Raw genomic sequence first — 25,757 nt, forward strand, 5'->3', positions numbered from 1 at the left:
CTACCTGATTTGAAATAAAGACACTAATGTCCTGCTTCTGTTCAAAGTAACAGAACAATTATCCAAACTTCTTCACTCACAACTTTTTATGAGAAAAATGCAATGTTTAAACTTCCATGGTTTATGTGTTGCCACTTTATTCACCAAATTCATTTGTGGCCAGGGCTGCTGCTAGGAATTTCGGGGCTCCATAGTGGCAAAATTTTAGGGGCCTCCTTGAGAGTCCGCCCAGGCTCCATCCTAGCCCCGCCTACACCCCTCGAACCATCCACAGTCCCACCGCCCTCTCTTGGAAAAACTCCACTTCTGCACTACATCCTCGCCAATCACACTTTTACAGTTCCCATAACCAAATACATAACCAGCAGCTTTTGTTTTGGCCAAAAGATTTCTTAACCCGCCACTAAGACAAGGTAGACTCTTTTGAGCAGGCTCTACTCTACTGTAACTTACTAAACAGTTGTTAAAATATCCAATACAATTTAGGTATTTAGGTATATCTTTATTTATTTAAAATTTTTAAAATGACCAATAATATCACAAACAAGGTACAAATACCACCACATCATGACCAGACCACATATTACCACCATATAGCGATCAAATAATACCACATGCATGTAACAAAAGCTGCCACACCAAGAACAAACCACATATTACCACCACAGTGACCGAATAATAGCACATACAAGGAACAAATACCGCCACACCATGATCAGATCACATATTACCACAACATAGTGATCGAATTCTGCAATACTGATCATTAATAAAAAAAACAATACAAATATCACCATAAGTGCCATTATACACAGGAGCTCTGTATATAGTATAGTGTACAGGTAATACAGTGATCACTGGTGACATGATATACAGGAGCTCTGTATATAGTGTCAGTGTACAGGTAATACAGTGATTGCGGGTGACATTATACATAGGAGGTCTGTATATTGTGTCAGTGTACAGGTAATACAGTGATCACCGGTGACATTATACACAGGAGCTCTGTATGTGCTGTCGGTGTACAGATAATACAGTGATCACCAGTTACATTATACACAGTAGTTCTGTTTATAGTGTACAGTGTATAGTGTCAGTGTACAGGTAACACACTGACTCTCTGGTGACGTCGGTAGTTGAAGTCCTTAATCTTTGCTTTTCATCCTCATCCAGAGCACACCGCCATCACTTCTTCCAGCCAGGATTTGTCTCTGCAAAAAATAACACATTTATCTGGAGCACATGCCCCAATTTTTCCCCAACCTCTACACTACGCCAGATGAAGAAAAAAGCGACCGTGTCACCCTGCACAGTAACAGGACATCTCCTACCCCACACTGAAAACAGTATCCTCAAAAATAATATCCTTTAATTCGCCCCTACAGTAATAATATCCCACATTCAGGACCCAATGTGTCCTCCCATTCTGCCTCATGTCTCTCTATACTTCCCCTGTGTCTCTCCATATTGCCCCCATAGTCATCCATAATAGTATAATGTACCCCATAGTCATACAGTTGTAGCCAAAAGTATTGACACCCCTGCAATTCTGTCAGATAATACTCAGTTTCTTCCTGAAAATGATTGCAAACACAAATTCTTTGGTATTATTATCTTCATTTAATTTGTCTTAAATGAAAAAACACAAAATAGAATGAAGCAAAACATTGATCATTTCACACAAAACTCCAAAAATGGGCCAGGCAAATGTATTAGCACCCTCAGCCTAATACTTGGTTGCACAACCTTTAGCCAAAATAACTGCGACCAACCGCTTCCGGTAACCATCAATGAGTTTCTTACAATGCTCTGCTGGAATTTTAGACCATTCTTCTTTGGCAAACTGCTCCAGGTCCCTGATATTAGAAGGGTGCCTTCTCCAAACTGCCATTTTTAGATCTCTCCACAGGTGTTCTATGGGATTCAGGTCTGGACTCATTGCTGGCCACCTTAGAAGTCTCCAGTGCTTTCTCTCAAACCATTTTCTAGTGCTTTTTGAAGTGTGTTTTGGGTCATTGTCCTGCTGGAAGACCCATGACCTCTGAGGAAGACCCAGCTTTCTCACACTGGGCCCTACATTATGCTGCAAAATTTGTTGGTAATCTTCAGACTTCATAATGCCATGCATGCACGGTCAAGCAGTCCAGTGCCAGAGGCAGCAAAGCAACCCCAAAACATCAGGGAACCTCCGCCATGTTTAACTGTAGGGACCGTGTTCTTTTCTTTGCCTCTTTTTTTTCTCCTGTAAACTCTATGCTGATGCCTTTGCCCAAAAAGCTCTACTTTTGTCTCATCTGACCAGAGAACATTCTTCCAAAATGTTTTAGGCTTTTTCAGGTAAGTATTGGCAAACTCCAGCGTTGCATTTTTATGTCTCAGGGTAAGAAGTGGGGTCTTCCTGGGTCTCCTACCATACAGTCCCTTTTCATTCAGATGCCGACAGATAGTACGGGTTGACACTGTTGTACCCTCGGACTGCAGGGCAGCTTGAACTTGTTTGGATGTTAGTCGAGGTTCTTTATCCAACATCCGCACAATCTTGCGTTGAAATCTCTTGTCAATTTTTCTTTTCCGTCCACATCTAGGGAGGTTAACCACAGTGCCATGGGCTTTAAACTTCTTGATGACACTGCGCACAGTAGACACAGGAACATTCAGGTCTTTAGAGATGGACTTGTAGCCTTGAGATTGCTCATGCTTCCTCACAATTTGGTTTCTCAAGTCCTCAGACAGTTCTTTGGTCTTCTTTCTTTTCTCCATGCTCAATGTGGTACACACAAGGACACAGGACAGAGGTTGAGTCAACTTTAATCTATGTCAATTGGCTGCAAGTGTGATTTAGTTATTGCCAACACCTGTTAGGTGCCACAGGTAAGTTACAGGTGCTGTTAATTACACAAATTAGAGAAGCATCACATGATTTTTCGAACAGTGCCAATACCTTTGTCCACCTTCTTTTTTATGTTTGGTGTGGAATTATATCCAATTTGGCTTTAGGACAATTCTTTTTGTGTTTTTTCATTTAAGACAAATTAAATGAAGATAATAATACCAAAGAATTTGTGTTTGCAATCATTTTCAGGAAGAAACTGAGTATTATCTGACAGAATTGCAGGGGTGTCAATACTTTTGGCCACAACTGTATATAGCAGTATAATGCACCCCGATAGTAGTATAATGTACACCATAGTCATATATAGTATAATGCACCCACATAGCAGTACAATGCACCCTATAGTACTATAATGCACCCCATAGCACTATAATGCACCCCCATAGCACTATAATGCAGCAGCCCCATAGGAGTATAATACAGCAGCCCCATAGGAGTATAATGCAGCAGCCCCATAGGAGTAAAATGCAGCAGCCCCATAGTATAATGCACCCATAGTATAATGCAGCAGCCCCATAGCATTATAATACACCTATAGAATAATGCAGCATCCTCATAGTATAATGCAGCAGCCCCATAGTATAATGCACCCATAGTATAATGCAGCAGCCCCAAAACAGTATAATAAACCCTTAGTTTGTATGTTCTCCCTGTGTTTGCGTGGGTTTCCTCCTGGTACTCTGGTTTCCTCCCACATTCCAAAGACATACTGATAGGGAATTTAGACTGTGAGCCCCATCGGGGACAGTGCCAATAATGTCTATAAAATGCTGTGGAATTAATGGCGCTATATAAATGAGTAAAATAAATAAATAGTATAATGCAGCAGCCCCATAGTATAATGCACCCATAGTATAATGCAGCAGCCCCATAGTATTATGCAGCAGCCCTATAGTATAATGCACCCATAGGAGTATAATGCAGCCCCATAGTATTATGCAGCAGCCCATAGTATAATGCACCCATAGGACTATAATGTACCCCATAGTATAATGCAAAAACCCCATAGCAGTATAATGTACCCATAGTATAATGCACCAGCCCCATAGCAGTATAATGCAGCAGCCCCATAGTATAATGCACACCATATTATAATGCATCCCTTTTCCCTTCCCCCATAGAAGTATAATGCACCCCCATACTTGTATAATAAGCCCCATGCCGCGGCTTTACAAAAAAAAAGTTTTTCCTTACCTGGCCTCACCTACGATTCGGCAGAGGCACTCAGCGTCATTTCGGCATATGACGTCAGCTGCGGGCCCCCTCTGCTCATCAGGCCCCATACGCCAGTAAGGGCAGTAATTCCCTGATGGCGGGCCTGTTTATGGCATTCTCAGCGATTTCTACAATTTCTCACAAGCATGGATTTTGCATAGCGTCAACAAGCAGACTTAGTTCACATTAGTTACAAGTAGAATGTGAGAATAAATGTATCACTCATACTTGTGCTACAAATAAAAATGCGAATATTGAAATAAAAACATTAGCATGTTCAACTTTCTGACCAATACAGGTTTCACCTCTTCGGTGGCTTCTTCTAGGGCATACAGTTACTTGCAAAAGTATTCACCCCCTTAGCATTTTTTGTTTGCATCAGTTCATGTAAAATGCATGCCTACAACTGTGAACATTTGGTTTTCCTTTTATTGTGAAGCAAACAACAAATACGATAAAATAACTGAAAACTTCAGTGCGCATAACTATCCACCCCCTAATGTCAGTACTTTGTAGAGCCTACTTTTGCGGCAATTACAGCTGCAAGTCACTTTGGATGTCTCTATTTACACATCTTGCCATTGGGATTTTTGACCATTCCTCAAGGCAACACTGCTCCAGTTCCTTCAAGTTAGATGGTTTCCTCTGGTGAAGAGCCATCTTCAAGCCTGACCACAGATTTTCTATTGGATTAAGATTTGGTCTTTGACTAGGCCACTCCAAAACATTTGCATGTTTACCCTTTAACCACTTAAGTATTGCTTTGGTAGTATGCTTTGGGTCATTGTCTTGTTGGAAGGGTGAACCTCTGTACCAGTCTCAAATCACTGACAGACTGAAACAGACTTTGCTCAAGAATATCCCTGCATTTCACACTATTCATTTTCCGCTCAAATCAGATCATTTTCCCTGTCTCTGCAGACGAAAAACATCGCTACAGCATGATGCTGCCACCACCATGTTTCACTGTAGGGATGGTGTTCTTGGGGTGATGAACTGTGTTGGTTTGGCACCAAATGTAACGTTTACCTTGTTGGCCAGAAAGTTAAATTTTGGTCTCATCTGACCACATCACCTTCCTCCATACATTTGGGGAGTCTCCCACATGTCTTTTTGCAAACTCAAAATGAGCCTTACAATTCTTGTGTGCAAGTAAAGGCTTTTTTCTGCCCACTCTCCATAAAGACAATCTCTATGGAGTGTACGGCTTATAGTGGTCGTATGAACAGATACTCTGCTTGGGAACTCTGCAGCTCCTCCAGTGTTACTTTTGGTCTCTAAGCTGCTTCTCTGATTAATTGCCTTCCTGGCCAGCACTTCTCAACAACTCTATCCCTGACTTTGGAGATCTCCTTTGTCTTCATTGTGTTGTTTAGTTAGTGGTACCTCTTAATTTAATGGTGTGGCAGCCTCTGTGTCCTTTCAGAAAAGGTGGGTATATACTGACAGCCCATGTGTTAAAAAATGTAAAAATACGGAATGGGAACACCTCTATTCTTGATAACAGCCCTCACCTGTGAGTTTTGCATGGCTGATTATCAAAAATACGGGGGGAACTCATGCCGTTTTTTAAAATTATTTATTTACAGCGCAGGCGCCAGCTGATAAATACTCCTATCAGCCGCTCCTACTCTCACTGTTATTAGTGGCACCAGGTGTCGGCTGATGGGAGCAGTAGTCCAATCAGCTGACACCAGTGACCAGAGGTGAACTTTATACCTCCAATCACAATTGCGCGCTCACGTTGTCTTTGGACAGTGTGGGAACCGCATCTCTCTGACTGGCTGTGTTGATTTTCCCGCTGATCAGAAGCAATGTTTGCCGCGCTGCCATGCACCTGACAGTGCGACAAACACCCAGTGTTTGGGGGGCCAAACCCGAACAGTAACATGGACTTCCTGGTGAAGTCCATGTTCGGTGTCCGTGCTCAAACAGTAGGTGTTCGGTACGGACACCAAACTTTACTGTTCGGGTTCGCTTATCTCTTGTAACGGTATGTCAATCGAACAAGTAAATACTCCCATCAGCCGCTCCTGCTCTCACTATTATTAGCGGCAGCAGGTGTCGGGTGATGGGAGCAGTAGTCCAATCAGCTGACACCAGTGACCAGAGGTAAACTTTATACCTCTGATCACAGCTGGTGCACACGCTCTCTTTTGAGAGCATGGGAACTGCGGCTCTCTGACCGGCGGGGATGATTTTACCACCAATAAGAAGCGGTGTTTGTCACAATGTCATACACATGACTGCTTGGCAAACACTAGGTGTTCGGGCCCCCCATTCACTTCCGGGTTCAGGTATTGGTACTGTTCTGGCACCCAAACCTGATCTTTTTGTAATTGTTTGGCTGAACCTGCCAGAACTGAACATCCAGGTGTCCACCAATCTCTATTAAGCACACATTATTGTCATTTTGTCCCTAAGTAACTTTTTTTTTTTTTGGTCGTCTTTTCCAACATCTTTTACTATCAATTTTTGTTTATTTATTTTTTTAAATGGACCCGTCACTTCTTTTAGCTCCTTCATGTCTTAGGAAACATGAAGTGGTTAAAAAATCTGAAAACACTGTACAGTTGTGGCCAAAAGTATTGACACCCCTGCAATTCTGTCAGATAATACTCAGTTTCTTCCTGAAAATGATTGCAAACACAAATTCTTTGGTATTATCTTCATTTAATTTGTCTTAAATGAAAAAACACAAAAGAGAATGAAGCAAAAAGCAAAACACTGATCATTTCACACAAAACTCCAAAAATGGGCCAGACAAAAGTATTGGCACCCTCAGCCTAATACTTGGTTGCACAACCTTTAGCCAAAATAACTGCGACCAACCGCTTCCGGTAATCATCAATGAGTTTCTTACAATGCTCTGCTGGAATTTTAGACCATTCTTCTTTGGCAAACTGCTCCAGGTCCCTGATATTTGAAGGGTGCCTTCTCCAAACTGCCATTTTTAGATCTCTCCACAGGTGTTCTATGGGATTCAGGTCTGGACTCATTGCTGGCCACCTTAGAAGTCTCCGGTGCTTTCTCTCAAACCATTTTCTAGTGCTTTTTGAAGTGTGTTTTGGGTCATTGTCCTGCTGGAAGACCCATGACCTCTGAGGGAGACCAAGCTTTCTCACACTGGGCCCTACATTATGCTGCAAAATTTGTTGGTAGTCTTCTGACTTCATAATGCCATGCACACGGTCAAGCAGTCCAGTGCCAGAGGCAGCAAAGCAACCCCAAAACATCAGGGAACCTCCGCCATGTTTGACTGTAGGGACCGTGTTCTTTTCTTTGAATGCCTCTTTTTTCTCCTGTAAACTCTATGTTGATGCCTTTGCCCAAAAAGCTCTACTTTTGTCTCATATGACCAGAGAACATTCTTCCAAAACGTTTTAGGCTTTTTCAGGTAAGTTTTGGCAAACTCCAGCCTGGCTTTTTTATGTCTCGGGGTAAGAAGTGGGGTCTTCCTGGGTCTCCTACCATACAGTCCCTTTTCATTCAGATGCCGACGGATAGTATGGGTTGGCACTGTTGTACCCTTGGACTGCAGGGCAGCTTGAACTTGTTTGGATGTTAGTCGAGGTTCTTTATCCAACATCCGAACAATCTTGCGTTGAAATCTCTTGTCAATTTTTCTTTTCCATAAACATCTAGGGAGGTTAGCCACAGTGCCATGGGCTTTAAACTTCTTGATGACACTGCGCACGGTAGACACAGGAACATTCAGGTCTTTGGAGATGGACTTGTAGCCTTGAGATTGCTCATGCTTCCTCACAATTTGGTTTCTCAAGTCCTCAGACAGTTCTTTGGTCTTCTTTCTTTTCTCCATGCTCAATGTGGTACACACAAGGACACAGGACAGAGGTTGAGTCAACTTTAATCCATGTCAACTGGCTGCAAGTGTGATTTAGTTATTGCCAACACCTGTTAGATGCCACAGGTAAGTTACAGGTGCTGTTAATTACACAAATTAGAGAAGCATCACATGATTTTTCGAACAGTGCCAATACTTTTGTCCATCCTCTTTTTTATGTTTGGTGTGGAATTATATCCAATTTGCCTTTAGGACAATTCTTTTTGTGTTTTTTCATTTAAGACAAATTAAATGAAGATAATAATACCAAAGAATTTGTGTTTGCAATCATTTTCAGGAAGAAACTGAGTATTATCTGACAGAATTGCAGGGGTGTCAATACTTTTGGCCACAACTGTACATATGAACAGTCAGTCATTTTTACAATGCAGTGCATGAGCTATTCCTTTTTAGCATATATTTTGCACTTTTTCAGGCGAGTTTCCGGCCGAGCGATCACATGACCCCGCTCATTAAACTAATGAATATTCACTCCTCTCCACTCCCATTGGTGTGGAGTGAATATTCATTATCTTAATGAGCAGGGCCACATGATCGCTCAGCAGGAAGAGCTGCTGGCACCAGAACGAGATGCAGCCAGGGCGCGCAGGCAAGGTAAGTAGGATATTTTCTTTTTATAGGAACCATGCATACCAGGATAGGGAATAAGGAGCCATGCATACAATGATAGGGGATAAGGAACCATGAATACAAGGACGGGACGGGTGAGCCATGCATACAAGGACAGCGACGGGGAGCCATGTATACAAGGACAGGGACCGGGGAGCCATGCATACCAGGACAGGGACCGGGGAGCCGTGCATACCAGGATAGGGATAAGGGGACAATGCATACCAGGACAGGGATGAGGGGACAATGCATACCTGGCTTATACTTGAGTCAATAAGTTTACCCAGTTTTTCGTGGCAAAATTAGATGCCTCGGCTTATACTTGGGTCGACTTATACTCGAGTATATACGGTAAGTCTCCTCACTCTGACATGCCTGGCTTGGCATGTCACTTTCCAACACAAGGAGTAACGTTATCCCTTATACCCAAGTTCTGCTTACTTAAAACAGACAGTATATTGTAGATTTCATATATACTCCTCAATTTTGAAATTGAATCACTAAGAAGGAAAAGTTGTAGAGTTATGGAAATCATAGGATCAGTAGACATGTTAATGATTTGCAAATGATGATGAAAAACATAGAATCAAAACTTTCAAGACATCTAAATTTTTCAGTATTGAGTATCAGTGCTATGCTCAGAAATCTCTGCACTTAAACGCCTCAACATGCTATCAATAAGGTTAATAATGGTTGTCTGGTTAAAGTTCTGTCATGCTGAATGCACTTAATTACACAAATCATAAAGATTGTTAGCACCACGCCGGAGTCCTGCTCTGAGAGGCGGGGTCTCCGGCGTGTCTCTCCACTCACCCGTACTGCAGTCAGTTCCCCATGCTATGCATGCTTCCAGCCGGTCCTCTAGCCATGTTCTTAAGGCACGCGCGCGGGCACTCTTGTCCTCTTAAAGGGTCAACGTGTACACTTGCTATATCCTCCCCCAGCCAATAGCTGTGCGACATTAGGTATATATTGCTTCCTCCTCACTGAGGAGGTGCCTGAGCAGCCTTCCTGTTTCAGTCTAAGTTGTGTAAGGTCGCATACCAGTACAAGTCCTGTTTGCTATACTCTAGTGCAAATCCTGCTTGCTGTACTCAGATGCAAACCCTGCCTGCTGCACTCTGATGCAAATTTTGCCTGCTGCACTCTAAGTGTAACTCCTGCGTGCTGCACTCTAAGTGCAAATCCGGCCTGCCGCTCTCTAGTGCAAATCCTGTCTGCTGCACTCTGACACAAACTGTCTGCTGCACTCGGATACAATCTTGGTCAGCTGCATTCTGATGCAAGCTCTGCCTGCTGCTCCATCAAGCCTATCCTTCTGGGTCCAGCTACGGCGCAACCGTTGGTCTGTCCTGGAGTGGCACCTGGCGTTCATTGGGAGCCAAGTCTAACCTCACCATCAGAGGCTCTAGTGAATATTCAGGTGATCACTTAGTCACGCCCTTCCAGGCTATCTTCGGTCCATGACACAGTGGTTCCACAGACCATGATTGTGACAAAGATTCGCTGCTAGCTGCTCCTTTTGCAATTGCTGATCAAGGATGTCCCAGATATGCTCGATGGGAGATCAGTCCGCTGACACTGCAGGCCATGGTAGCATTTTTAAACCATGTAGGCTGCTAACCAGAGCATTAGTATGAGTCTTGGTGTTATCATGTTAACAAACAGCTCATGGGACACATTGGATAAATAGTCCTCACTAGAGATGAGCAACTTTGCCTTTTTTAGGGTCGAGTCGGGTTTCATGAAACCCGACTTTCTAAAAAGTCGAGTCGGAGAAAATCGGCCGACTATAGGGAAAAGTCATGAAAAGTCGTGAAACATGAAACCCAATGCAAGTCAATGGGGAGAAAAGTCGGCAGTGAGTGAAGGACTGTAAACACACCTGGCATTAATTTTAACCCTAGAGGCGGCGAGATCTCTCTCTCTTCTCTCCCTCTCCTTCTCCCTCTCTCTCTCTCCCACTCCCACTCCAGCTACGCTCCTGATATGCTACGCTCCGCTTCTCTCATTGGCTGAAAAAAGTCATGTGCAAGCATTCGGCGGAACCCGACTTTGGCGCTTGGGTCGCCGACTGCATGGTCGACTTCACACTGTGGTCAGGTTTCGTTTCATGAAACCCGACTTTGGCGAAAGTCGGCGACTTTTGAATCTGACCTACATGTTTCGCTCAACTCTAGTCCTCACTACTAGTTCCACGACAAAGTCAATGTAAGGCTGAGCTGTTAGTGAATCTGGAATGAAGACTGGAGGGATCCAGTTAACGTATATTATGCCACCTCACACCATAATCAAAAGAGTAATACTGGTGTGACTTTCTCTCTTGAAGGGCTCTTCATGGTGTTGCCCACATGGTCTTGTTAGAGTGGAAGTATGGTGCGTAACGATACATTCTGTATTGCAACTTAAATTAGATGTCACATACCAAGCCTAAAGCATCAATCAAACCTACACAAACCATCAGATATAGTAGAAGGCTATCATGGTGCAGAGCAAGATGGCAATTGAGGCTGGAGTGGAGATTCTATCTACTTCAGGGATGAGTCTCGCTTTTGTCTTGGATGCAATAATAGGCAGAAAACAATGTGGGCAATGCCATGAGGCTTTCCCAAGGAATGTGAAAGTGTCTCAGTAGCTATTTTTCAACACAACACCAGGCCGCATATTGCTTGAGCTACTGAGAGCAGCCTGCATTGCTTAAACATGTTACCGTGGCCTGCAGCATTTTTGCGCTTGTCTCCCATTGAGCACATCTGGGATGTTATTGTTCAGCAATTTCAATGACAACTGACAGCAGTGGCTCTTGATGATTTGCCTGGCCAATACCATTCAGTTTATCTAAAAAGGTGTCCAAATGTCAGTGGACAATGGCACTTCATTACAATATATAATTCAAGAGCCTCAATTGCATCCTTCTTCAACTCTGTTGTGGCATCAGTCATCTTCTTTGGTGTGGCGTGCTGGGGTAGTGGCATATCAACCAGGGATAGGAATAGGCTGGACAAACTGATTAGAAGGGCCAGCTCTGTCCTGGGATGCCCCCTTGACCCAGTTCAGGAAGTAGGCGACAGGAGGATACTGGCCAAGTTGAGCTACATGGGGCAGAATGATTCCCATCCCATGCATGAGACCATGACAAAGATGTGCAGTACTGTCAGTGACCGGCTACTTCATCCTAAATGTGAGAGGGAGCGCTATCGAAAGTCCTTCCTTCCTGCTGCAGTTAGGCTGTATAACCAGCACTGTCCAAAACAGAGAACGACCCAAACAGTGAACTGATAGATCCAAAGTTGTGACAGTCCGGTTACATTTTTTTTTTTTCCCCGTATATGTACCTACCTACTGTCAATGTAATGCCTTTATGCATCTGTATCTGTACTTGTTCCTGCCTTGCTGCTGTAATGCTCTGAATTTCCCCATGGTGGGACGATTAAAGGATTATCTTAACCCCGTTTCTGACATCAGGTGTACATTTACGCCGATGTCGGACTCCCTCCCTTTGATATGGGCTCTGGCGGTGAGCCCACATCTTTCCTGGGACATGTCAGCTGTTTTGAACAGCTGACATGTGCCCGCAATAGCCGCATGTTCCACCCGTGGCTATTAACCATTTAAATGCTGCTGTCAAACTCTGACAGCGGCATTTAACAAGTGCTTCCAGAAATACGCACACTGGTGACTCACGTCACGTGATCGCAGGTCACCGGTGTGTTGGCATGACAACCGGAGGTCTCCTGGAGACCTCTATGGTTGACAGTGCTGGATTGCTGTGAGCGCCACCCAGTGGTCGGCGCTCATAGCAAGTCAGCAATACTACTACATAGAGGCGATCTGACCATCGCCTCTATGTAGCAGAGCTGATCGGGCTATGGCAGCTTCTAGTCTCCCATGGAGACTATTGAAGCATGCCAAAAGTTAAAGAAAAATGTTTTTAAAAAATATTAAAAAATGTAAAAAAAATATAAAAGTTCATATGAAAACGCAAAACCGAAAAAAGCTCTGAGGGTTAAGGTGTTAAAATAAAAAGGGGGGGGAATGAAGAGATCCATTAATTAAAAATTAACTTTTATTAATAAATAAAATCAAGATATACAAAATATAATAAAAAACCAATGTGCTTCAATGTGGTCCAGACTACCAGAAGATAACACTCTATAATGATATAGTATGTATATAAATAATAGGAATTACCGTAGATCAATAGCAAGCAAATCAAGACAACTGACCTAGCATATAAATAATGACAAGGCAATAATAAGGCCATACAAGAAAAAAATAAAGTGCCTAGTGCTTGATAATTGCAATGCCCAGAATCAATATGTTCCAATTTAATTCTACATATATTCCCTCCACTAGGAAGGTGAGGGTATTAACTTCATCATAAATATATTGCAATGCCCAAAATCAATATATGCCCATCTTGTACTGCAGTTTACCCCTGGGAGGGAATATGTGGGTGTTTACACTATCCTAATCCTTAGAATACAATAAATAGAGGTGCTAGGTCCGGATTAATAACCCAAAAGTATATATAGTAATGCCTATTAGTGAGGAGGGGAGCAAATAACCTTAATTAGTACACAGATATGCCTACTCCGTAAAAATAAAAGTGTCCAGTGAATACAGAAACCTTGTCAATCAAATCATAGCAACAGTGGGTCCAGGTTGTGACCCAACAGGCTATATGGTAATAGATATTATAGAAAAGGGGAGAGACAAGTGGCCATGAACCATATCGAGTACAGTGCCCGGAAATTATAGGAAACTGATTCACCTTGGAATCTGGACTTTGGAGTAGAGTCTTCTCACCCCAACACGCGTTTCACCACTGGCTTCTTCCAGGGACCCTTTTTATTTTAATTGGGTCTCTTGAATTACAGTTCCATTCAGTGTGGCAAAACTTTCTGCAGACAACCATTAATAACCTCATTGGTGGCATGCCAAGAAGTGTAAGTGTATGTATTCCTGCTTCCATATTTTCTACATTATTAACATGTCTATCAATCATGTAATTTTCATAATTCCAAGATTTTTTTCATCCTTGATGTTGCAATTTTGCTAAAGCGACCGCTCTGGCTGTAAACTACTGGGGAATGAATGAGAAGCAGCGGGCGCAGGCTCAGTAAAGGCCCCGTTACACGCTTCAATGTCCCAGTGATCCCACCAACGATCCGACGTGGATGGGATCGCTGGGACATAGTTAGCTGATCGCTGGTGAGCTGTCACATAGGCAGATTCACCAGCGATCAAGACCAACAAGCACGCTGGTATCCAGGGTAAACAGCGGGTAACTAAGCGCCGTGCGGCGCTTAGTTACCTGCTGTTTACCCTGGATACCAGCTCCCAGCATCTGCTGTATGGTGCTGGGAGCTCGCTGATCGTTGGTCTCTCGCTGTCACACGCAGCGATGTGTGCTGCCCAGCGGGAGACCAACGATAGATTTATGGCCCAGACCATTAGGCAACGATTAACGATCAGCCAACTGATCGTTGATCGTTGCTACGTGTCATACGCACCGATGTCGTTTCGACATTGCTGCAACGTCACCAAACTGGTGACGTTGCAACGATATCGTTCACAATATCGTTGCGTGTAACGGGGCCTTAACTAGCGGTGATGTCACTGAGTCTGTGCTCGCTGCTGGCATGAACTCCAGTGACCTCAGGACCGTGAGAGAATGCAAGTAATGAGGTCACGGTGACAGAGCTTGAACTGCCATGACCTCATCACTTGCATTCTCCCACGGTCCTGAGGTCACAGCAGGTCAGTTTTTCATTCATTCATTCATTCATTCATTCATTCTCCTCTGCTTTCGCTAATCACTACAGAGCAGGAGAGAATGGATGAAAGCCGCGATCAGCACCTGCCACCGGGGAACAGTGTGAAACCAGCCTTAGGGCTCATGCTCACATGCGAGAAACTCACACAAGTCTTGCACGTCAATATCCGACACTGCCACTGGCACTCGGACCGGAGCGCTCAGTTGCATAGAAATACATGCAGCTGAACGCTCCGATCCGAGTGCCGGCGGCAGTGTCGGATATTGACGTGCAAGACTCGTCAGTCAGAGTTTCTCACATGTGAGTATGAGCCCTTCAATTGTTCCTCTCTCCTCTCCTGGTTTTGGTTTACAAATACTGATGTAAAATACTGACCAAACACTGAGGCTAAGTGCACACGTTGCAGAACTCCTGCGGAAGTTACTGCAGGAATTCCGGAATTCCATTCCGCAGGAAAACCGCATTTTAAATTCCCGCGATTTTCCCACTGAAAAACTAGCGATTTGCAAGCGTAATTAGCTTGCAGAATGCTAGCGTTTTCCAAGCGATCTGTAGCATGGCTTGGAGGACTGATTGACAGGTTGGTCACACTCGTCAAACATACTTTAGTGTTTGACAAGTGTGACCAACTTTTTACTATTGAGGCTGCCTATGCAGCATCAGTAGTAAAAAGATCTAATGTTAAAAAAATAAAAAATGGTGTTTTTCTCACCTTCCGACATCCCGCACAGCGTTCCCGATCCTCGCGATGCTCCCGGTCCCAGTAATGCTTTGCGAGACCTTTGATGATGTCGCGGTCTCGCAATACTGTAGTGGTCTCGCGAGACTGCTACGTCATCACAGGTCCTTGCCGCAAGGCATAACTGGGAACGGGAGTTGGTGGGAGCATCGGTAAGGCTGCGCGGGACGTCGGAAGGTGAATATAACCCGATTTTTATATTTCAATTCTATTTTTTTACAGGGATATGGTACCCATAGCCCAGAGGACAGTCTCCTCTCCTCCAGCCCGTAGGTACCATCCTCAAATGTTCTGCTTACTTTTCGCATGGTGGGCACAGGATTGCATGGGATACTGTTCTTTGCGTTTTCGTGGCAAAATCGCGCGTTAAAAACTGCCGCAAAAAAAACACAACGTGTGAACGCAGCCTGATAGTGGGGGCCGTAGCCTACTTTGGAGCTGTGGTGACATTTGGAGCTGGGTCTCATGAAGAGGCCACTGCATGCCAAAAACGCATGCCTGCAACGCAGCTCATGATAGATAAGGCTCGCTCACACCACCTTATTAATTGGACAAGTGCTATCCAATTTTTTATCAATGATATGTAATGGGGTAGTGCTGATCAACTTTTTTTTCTCATAACGATTCAACATGAAAAAAAATTTCAGCATGCTGGGATTTGATGCGTAACTCGGATGAGACTTGCCCATTCTAGTCTATGAGTGCGTAGAAAACATCAGGCTGCACTTTGCGCTTGGATGACTTCATTATTACTTACTGCATGGTTGTATGAAAACCGTGTCCACTACGTAGCAACTGGTACATGGAATCATACTGTAACTGGGAGAGATTTTTGGCGTGGATTTTTCTGCTTGCAAAATCCTTGTCCAAAAACCACAGACAAAAGAAAATTTTTTTCATTATATTTTTGTGTATGTAGTGCCTTTTTGTCTACTTATATTTGTTGGGTGGTCAAATTTGGTGTGGTTTTTCAAGCAAAAATGCCTCAAGAATTGACATGTTACTTCCGTTTACACATGGAAAAATATAATTCCTTGCGCATTAGAGGCACATGTTACTATTAAACCTATTAGGAAGCTTATTTAAACAGTATGTGGAAGTGATTTTGATGTGGGCTTTGCAGCAGAATCTGCGCCAAAATCCAGGAAAAAAAAAACTCCATGAAAATATACTCTAAGGATATGTTCACACTGACGTTTTTGACATGCTTTTTGTTGTTGTGGATTCTGTGCAAAAATCCACATTTACCTTCCATTTTTAATGCAGGTTAAAAAAAAGCATCATGTCAATTCTTCGTCACATTATCCACATGTATGTCAAGGCAAAAATCGCCTTTTTAATGCAGTTTTTAACAAAGACTTTACAGTTTAACACCAAAACAAACCATATTGATATTTCCTATTTTAGAATTAAAAATGCATCAGAAAAAACGCTAAAATCCAGACATGTTTCTATAAAACCACATTTCTTTTAGATGCATTTATTAGGCATGGATTTTTCAACCAGAAATGTCTATGTAAAAAAAACAACTCTTTGTAAACATACCCTTTTAGAAATTGGAAGACTATTACAAGCCCGACTGTTGTTTTAACACATATTTTCACACAATTACTATTGTAGTTTTTGGTCTGATGACAGTAAGGGTTAATAATTCTCCCAACCCAAAGCAATTAGTATGAAAAACAATGGGATACATTATCAATTGCTCACAATTTCAATATATTAAATTCATGAATATTTTTAACTTGATGTGGTGGACACACAGGAATCACTGAGAACTACTCAATAACAATGTCGAGAAATATTTTGTCTTACCTGACTTCAGACCAATGGAGTAGAAGGCTAGCCCATTATTGTCTGCATTTAGAATCCCGTCAAGTTAGAAAGAAAAGGAAAAAACAAAAGATCATTATAGTTAGTAATTAGCATCTACAGTCAATTATATAAACTTATGTGATCATAATATGTTTTAAACACAGAGATTTTGCAACAAATGAATGCTTACATTGGTGACCATAATTTGGGACATGTAAGGCTACTTTCACACATCGGGTTTTTTTCTGACAGGCAGGATCCGGCTATTTTTAAAAAACCCGGTCCTGTGAAATCTGCCGCCGGATCCGGTTTTCTCCCATTGAATTGTATTATCGCTGGATCGCGCCGCATGGCCGTCTGTTTCTTCCGTTTGTTGCCGGATCCGGCTAAAATTTTGATTCCAGCGTCTGGAAAAAATGCCTCAAGTAACGTTTTTTTGTCTGCGGCGAAAAAACGGACAGTGCCGGATCCGGCACTTCCGGATTTTTGCTACAATGCAAGTCTATGGGCGCTGGAATGTGCCGGATCCCGAAAAAGAGGGATCTGGCCACGGGATCCAATTTTTTAAGTCTGAGCAAGCTCAGATCCAATTGGCCAGCCCCCAGGAAACAGATATAAACATTGCCAGTGAGGCTAGACGGATCCTGCGTAAAAACGGATCCGTTTAATCAGTTTTCCACAATTTACGCCAGATCCGGTTTTTCTAAAAATATCCGGATCCTGCCTGTCAGAAAAACCTGATGTGTGAAAGTAGCCTAAGAGATACATTCACACTGCGCGCCCTAAAGGCCCCCATAACACATTGGGTAACAATCGTGAGATCGTCTAATCATCTAAAGCAAATGGGATCCTCACAACTGTCCCTCGGCAGTGTGGGGGTATGAGGAATGGAAGGTTGGAATGTAATTGCTTGGTCATTTTGTTGGGAGGATAGATAAGCCACGACCATGTGATTCATGGTGGATGAGTACACCGCCTTCCTCAGGGTATAATATGTAGTCAAAAATGGAGCACGTTAAATACCCGAGGTATTTCTACACCTACATGGGTATTTAACGTGTCCCATTTTTGCCTACATGTTAACCCCTGAGGAAGCTGGTATACCCGGTGATAGGCATTGGGACTCACTTCTCCCTATGATTTGATAAGATCAAAACTTTATATCTGAGGATTTTCTTAATTTTTTTTTTGGTACCTCGCTGTCTTGATGTTGCATTGTTCTATTTACCATACATTAGCAGTTCTCGCTATTTGATACATATTTTTCCTTAATAAGGCAGCATTATGACTTATATTTTTGTTATTATATAGATACCACTTATTTAATCAATTCATGTATTTTTCATTAGGTTGCTGCTTTATTTTTCATTGATATTTTGTGTGATTATTTGAGTTTTTGCAGTTATTCTCCTTTCTATTTTGGGAATTGTTCTTACTCCATTTTAATTTTAATAATGGTTTGTTGTTCTTGATTTGATGTGTATTGATGGTATCTTACTGTGTGTATTTCATCTCTTGGTATTGGTATAGACTAGACTAGAGGCAGCTTTATTCTGGACTATCATTGTGCAGTTATTTCCCTGTTTTGGGTTTTTAATTATTTTTTATTTGCTTTTTCCCTTGTTTTTTTGTATAAGAAAATGTAATATTTTTGTATATTGCAAATGAATGTGTTGTGTTACTTTTCATGGATTTTGTCAGGTGTTTTTATGCCATTTTTGTGCACCACAGTGCTATAATATTGGTGCCTGCTTTATTTGCTCTTGTAGACATAATTCATTAAGTCGCATCTGCTTCTCAATGTATTAGGCTCATCTTATTCCTGCACATCCATCATTAAAGAAGCCCCCTCATTATTTTTTCTCCCCTAAACCTGTGTATATGTGTATGTACGGTAGTGTGGCTGTATTAATATACTCTCCTACGGCAGTTTTCTCCAGAATCCAGCACCATTCTGCTCCTCTTCTCAGTGAGGTCATCACTCCTTAGACTGTCCAGGTCACTCTTTGCTCTATGCGTGAGCCGGAAGTATCTTTTACAATATAAGGCCTAGTTCTGATACTCCATCGACTTACACCGTAAAAGTCACTCCATATCATGCAGTGTGCCCAGGAAAGTATGAGGAGTGGAGGCGTCATTCAGGAGAGGAAAGGAGCCCCATTAAGTTATTTTTGGGGGGTTTGCAATCAGTATGTTTTATTTATTCCCATACAGTATGCTGCAAAATCACGCTCCGGATCACACGTTAGGAGAAATAACTTTTTAAGAGCAGTAGTGACAATATATCAGTAAAATAAGCTATACTAAACTTTATATTCAGACTTGAGGCATCAAGTACACAGGTTTCTGTTCCTAGAAAAAGTTATTGCTCTCCCTTTAAAATTGCACGTGTGCAGCTCTGTAATCATCTTGCTGTAATTTTTTTTTAACTTTTTTTTATATATTTTTTCATTTACTTCAATCGTTCTTGGCATCTGTAAAAAGCACATGCTTTCCTCTGGCGTTGCTCAGATTACAGTCCAAAGTTGGCAGACATTCAACACCTTTTCTATTCCTGCTCCGTCCATTCCAGCTTTTAGACATTTTTAGCTTATTATACAGCAAATTGTTAGATGTATGAAGCCATTTATTTTTAATTCTATAGAAAGGTCATTTGTGAGAAGCTACTGAATTATCCACTATCATCATATATAATAGATATATATCATATATAATATAAATAATATATAATAATAATAATATTAATAATAATACACAAAGGCATGGCATTTGGAAAAAGAAACTTTGATAATTTCAACAGAAAGTGAGTATTTTCAGAAAATACAGGTTAGTCAATGTGTAATGATAGGCTATACGATTTTCCAAAATACCTATTATATAAATTATGTCTTTCAAGATTTGGGCTTGTTGTCATTCAATTGGAACCTTTATTGTTTTTATGTGCTCCATCTGAATATTACACAAAACCATGGCAATTAACATTAACTTTATGTGGTTTCGCCACACTGTTCTCGGACACACAGCGCAATACCACCCTTTAGGCGGCATTCACAAATCCCTTGTCATCCTTAACACCTTTCCAGATGGTAGAGTGGGTGATGGTTGACCGGCTGGTGAGGGCTCTGCCAGCAGCCATACAGCTTTGGATGGGGCAAGAGAACCCAGGCACTCTGGATCAGGTGGTTGGACTGGTTGAGCGGTATACGGCCACTCAGGACTATATATGGGACACTGCTCCACTTTGGCTGTCACGTTGGGCACCGACAGCACAGGACCCTGGGAAAAATCCCCGGCCCTCTGGTGGGGCTAATCAGAACCGAGCCCATTCTGAGGGGGTACCCCAAAGTGAGGGTGCCAAAAGTCCCGTTTCCCCTAAACTGGTCCCGAGGTTTAGTTGTGCCACCGCTATTACAGTTGTGGCCAAAAGTATTGACACCCCTGCAATTCTGTCAGATAATACTCAGTTTCTTCCTGAAAATGATTGCAAACACAAATTCTTTGGTATTATTATCTTCATTTAATTTGTCTTAAATGAAAAAAACACAAAAGAGAATGAAGCAAAAAGCAAAACATTGATCATTTCACAGAAAACTCCAAAAATGGGCCAGACAAAAGTATTGGCACCCTCAGCCTAATACTTGGTTGCATAACCTTTAGCCAAAATAACTGCGACCAACCGCTTCCGGTAACGATCAATGAGTTTCTTACAATGCTCTGCTGGAATTTTAGACCATTCTTCTTTGGCAAACTGCTCCAGGTCCCTGATATTTGAAGGGTGCCTTCTCCAAACTGCCATTTTTAGATCTCTCCACAGGTGTTCTATGGGATTCGGGTCTGGACTCATTGCTGGCCACCTTAGAAGTCTCCAGTGCTTTCTCTCAAACCATTTTCTAGTGCTTTTTGAAGTGTGTTTTGGGTCATTGTCCTGCTGGAAGACCCATGACCTCTGAGGGAGACCCAGCTTTCTCACACTGGGCCCTACATTATGCTGCAAAATTTGTTGGTAGTCTTCAGACTTCATAATGCCATGCACACGGTCAAGCAGTCCAGTGCCAGAGGCAGCAAAGCACCCCCAAAACATCAGGGAACCGCCGCCATGTTTGACTGTAGGGACCGTGTTTTTTTCTTTGAATGCCTCTTTTTTTCTCCTGTAAACTCTATGTTGATGCCTTTGCCCAAAAAGCTCTACTTTTGTCTCATCTGACCAGGGAACATTCTTCCAAAACATTTTATGCTTTTTCAGTTAAGTTTTGGCAAACTCCAGCCTGTCTTTTTTATGTCTCGGGGTAAGAAATGGGGTCTTCCTGGGTCTACTGCCATACAATCCCTTTTCAATCAGACGCTGACGGATAGTACGGGTTGACACTGTTGTACCCTCGGACTGCAGGGCAGCTTGAACTTGTTTGGATGTTAGTCGAGGTTCTTTATCCAACATCCGCAGACTCTTGCGTTGAAATCTCTTGTCAATTTTTCTTTTCCGTCCACATCTAGGGAGGTTAGCCACAGTGCCATGGGCTTAAAACTTCTTGATGACACTGGGCACGGTATCCACAGGAACATTCAGGTCTTTGGAGATGGACTTGTAGCCTTGAGATTGCTCATGCTTCCTCACAATTTGGTTTCTCAAGTTCTCTGACAGTTCTTTGGTCTTCATTCTTTTCTACATGCTCAATGTGGTACACACAAGGACACAGGACAGAGGTTGAGTCAACTTTAATCCATGTCAACTGGCTGCAAGTGTGATTTAGTTATTGCCAACACCTGTTAGGTGCCACAGGTAAGTTACAGGTGCTGTTAATTACACAAATTAGAGAAGCATCACATGATTTTTCGAACAGTGCCAATACTTTTGTCCACGCTCTTTTTTATGTTTGGTGTGGAATTATATCCAATTTGGCTTTAGGACAATTCTTTTTGTGTTTTTTCATTTAAGACAAATTAAATGAAGATAATAATACCAAAGAATTTGTGTTTGCAATCATTTTCAGGAAGAAACTGAGTATTATCTGACAGAATTGCAGGGGTGTCAATACTTTTGGCCACAACTGTATGTGCTGGTGGTGCCAAGGGCCCAGACATGTGGCTGCCAAATGCCCTTTGAAAGGCTAAACCTATGAACTGCGGGATTACGCGCAGAGACTTGATGTACGCTCAGCCAGTCTGCCCCGCCACTACAATCACTGCAGGCAGCGAACCCCATCTGTGCCAGGTACTCATCAACGATTACCAAATGAAAGCTCTCTTAGACTTAGGGAGCTTAGTGACTCTGGTCCAAGGGTCAGTTGTTGCTGGGGACAACCCCAATGGACGAAAAGTGTGTATACATAGGGAACTCAGAGTACCCGACTGCGGAGGTTACTTTTTCCACACCGTGTGGAGACATAAAACATGTGGTGGGAGTGGTGAAGACCCTTTCATATGGGACTGTGTTGGGAAGAGATTTGCCATTTTTCTGGTCCCTGTGGGAAACCAGGGTTAACCCTTCCCAGGGTAAATGTTATTCCGGGCGTGGAACCCGAGGATGCGCCAATTCCAGCGCTTAGCCTCTCTCTTCCCACTGCCCTGTAGCGGTAGCATGTGGGGTAATAGGGGGTTGATGTCACCTTTCTATTGTAAGGTCACATCAAGCCCGGTTAGTAGTAAAGAGGCGTCAATAAGACGCCTATCCATTACTAATCCTATAGTTGGTAATAGGTTTAAAAAAACACAGCCAGAAAAAAGTATTTTAATGAAATTAAACACCACACACAGTTTACCATCTTTGTTATACACCTAATCCATGCGACGCCATTGATCTCCTGCAAAAAAATAAATAAATAAACACAAATACTCCCTGTCTGACGTAATCCAATTAATAAAAAGTGTCCCACGAAGAACTGTGACAACTGGTGATGTCACTGCTCTACAGGGCCTCCCATGATGCACTGACAGGAGATAATGGCTCCTACAGTGCATCACTGAGGAGGTTACCTGAGTTCAGGCTCTCACTTTATGGCAATGCTGCATGAGAATTTTCTCACACAGTGTTGCCGGTGAAAGAATGAACTCAGGTGACCTCTCTCCCGGCGGCAGAGGGATACAATGCAGAGGATTACCTCTGCCTGTCAGTGCATCGCCCGATGTCACTGTTCTACACGGGAGATCGTCGTGGGACACTTGTTATTAACTGGACTATGGCAGGTAAGTATAGGTTGGTTTATTATTTTATTTTTATTACAGGGGATCGAGGGCGTCGGGGACTAGGTGATTTGTGAGTATGTACTGTATGTTATATGTTGTTTGTACTGTATGTGTATATGTATGTACTGTCTGTTTTTTTTGTGTTTTTTACAATTGAACACAGCCATTGTCTGATGGGACTACTGTCCCATCATCAGCTAGTGCTGTCACTGTCATATGTGACAGCATTCATAGCCGGATGGGAGCAGTAGTCCCATCAGACAATGGCTGCCTACACAGACACGCACACACCAGCACATACACAGGGACACACACACACAGACCTGTACACACGCATACATGTAGACCCCCGCACACAGACACGCACATAGTCTCCGCCAACACTTTGCCCACACACTCTTCCTCCTCCCGATCTGCAGAGTTTCTCGCACCCACATCCACAGCAAATCCGCAAATTATTTTACACCTGCAGTTTTGCTGCGGATATGCCTGACTCATTGGAAGTCAATGGGTGCAGAAACACTGCAGATCCACAAATAGATTTGACATGCTGTGGAAAAAAAATCGCTGCAAATCTGCACGGATTTTTCCCCAGCATGTGCACAACAATTCTTAATTTCACAAACATTAACATTGGCTGTGCACTACACTATGGATTTGATGCAATTCCGCGTGTCCAAAAATGCTGCGGAAACGCATCAAAATCCGCAACGTGTGCACACAGCCATACAGTCACAGATATAGCTGTGGCTGCAATGCAGAATAAAAGTGAGTTTGGTCTTGGACAAGCTATTTGTCCAAGGCAGATTTAAGAAAACCTGGTATGGGCTTTTATTTTTGGAGTAAACTATAGGATGGTAGTGGGGTGGTTCACTCCCTCCACGCCAGGTCTTATAAGTGGCCCATGGCCAAAGATTCCATTGAAAAACGCTGCAGCAAAGGGTTGGGTGTGTCAGTGTTGGTTTGTAAACTGCAGAGCAGGTGGCTCTGCAAGATCCGGCTTAGGTGTGCAGTAAAACAGAGCTAAGGGAAGCAAACACTTGGTCCCACGTCAGCGTTACACGGTGGTGCAGTCGTCCACGGAAACTGGTCTCAGATATGGACTGTCTTGACGCCCCGGCTGCAATCCGGAGGATACCATTTGTTTTCCAGTTGTGAGTTCTTTGGACATTAAAAGACATGTGCTTTGAACTTTTATGTGGTCCCTACCTATCTATTGCACTGCACCAACCCAGCTGCACTACAACATATATGAGACCGGCAGTTGCTCTGTAAATCCCTGTCTGTGCTGGGACCATGACACATGGATGTGTGCTGGAACAAGTGAACCCAGTTTAAATATGTATTGTGGTCACATCTCGGTAGGAGATGGTACTTTAAAGAGTTGATCGCTTGTGTTTCCATCACATAACCAGGACAGAAAGATCCCAGTCTGCACAGTAAATCCCAGCACAGTTTTCATTCTTTCAGAGCAAAGAAATGAAATCTGGGCTCTGATTGCTTGCGATGAACAAGATAAGGTTTCCAATTTTGGTAATCGAAGCCCAAGTTATGATTTTTAATGTTAATCTATTTTTCATTAGTCATATCAACAGCACAATAATAGGCTGATAGGACAGATGAAATATTCAATTAATTAAGAAACTTCCCGATAACTATAGATACTGGCCTATCCCCACGCACTATGTTTTACTCTAAGGGCTTGTGCACATGGTCATATTAGTAGTCTGAGTGTGATCAGACAAAACATCGGAACGCTCCCGGACCAATGTTATACTATCGGGCCGTGCAGATGTCAGATTTTTTTCCTTAGACCGAGATGAGGGAGGGTCATTTTGGAAAATGCCTCAGGGACACGTCTTCTGAAAACCGAGAGTCCAGTCTAGAGTGACTTATGAAAGCATTGTCTGGGTTCCAGGTAGCTGCAATGCAAATTTGATCCAATGGGATCAAACTTCTCACAGATCATAAAGTGCCGCTCTAATGGAATGAGTCTTCACAAAATCAAAAGGAGATAGACTTTAGTACGATTTTGATAAGAAATCTTAAAGGGAACCTGTCACTAGAAAGTAACTCATGTTTGTATGTAACATAGAAGAAAACTGCCATATAAATATTGGCCAACTGCTTCTTTTTAACATATTTATTAATGACCTTGTAGGGGGCATAGAGAGTAGAATTTCAATATTTGCAGATGACACTAAACTCTGCAGGGTAATTAATACAGAGGAGGACAATTTTATATTACAGGAGGATTTATGTAAACTAGAAGCTTGGGCTGATAAATGGCAAATGAGCTTTAATGGGGATAAATGTAAGGTCATGCACTTGGGTAGAACGAACAAGTTGTATAATTATGTGCTTAATTGTAAAACACTGGGCAAAACAGTCACTGAAAAAGACCTGGGTGTATGGGTGGACGACAAACTCACATTTAGTGGCCAGAGTCAAGCAGCTGCTGCAAAGGCAAATAAAATAATGGGATGCATTAAAAGAGGCATAGATGCTCATGAGGAGAACATAATTTTACCTCTATATAAGTCACTAGTGCGACCACACTTAGAATACTGTGTACAGTTCTGGTCTCCGGTGTATAAGAAAGACATAGCTGAACTGGAGCGGGTGCAGAGAAGAGCGACCAAGGTTATTAGGGAACTAGGG

At 42.6% G+C, this 25,757-nt stretch overlaps 1 protein-coding gene across 1 annotated transcript in view; it reads right to left on the reverse strand.

Moving 5' to 3' along the window:
* The window catches only part of TMPRSS9 (transmembrane serine protease 9), a 113,413-nt gene that overhangs the window by 55,449 nt on the left and 32,207 nt on the right, over nucleotides 1–25,757 (reverse strand). The window contains exon 5 of the mRNA XM_073545109.1: nucleotides 16,917–16,958. Coding sequence (XP_073401210.1) covers nucleotides 16,917–16,958 — 42 coding nt within the window. The remainder of the gene's footprint in view (nucleotides 1–16,916; nucleotides 16,959–25,757) is intronic.

The sequence above is a fragment of the Dendrobates tinctorius genome, unplaced genomic scaffold (assembly GCF_039654945.1).
Source record: "Dendrobates tinctorius isolate UK_male_01 unplaced genomic scaffold, ASM3965494v1 ptg000011l, whole genome shotgun sequence".
In the NCBI taxonomy this organism is placed as follows: Eukaryota; Metazoa; Chordata; class Amphibia; order Anura; family Dendrobatidae; genus Dendrobates; species Dendrobates tinctorius.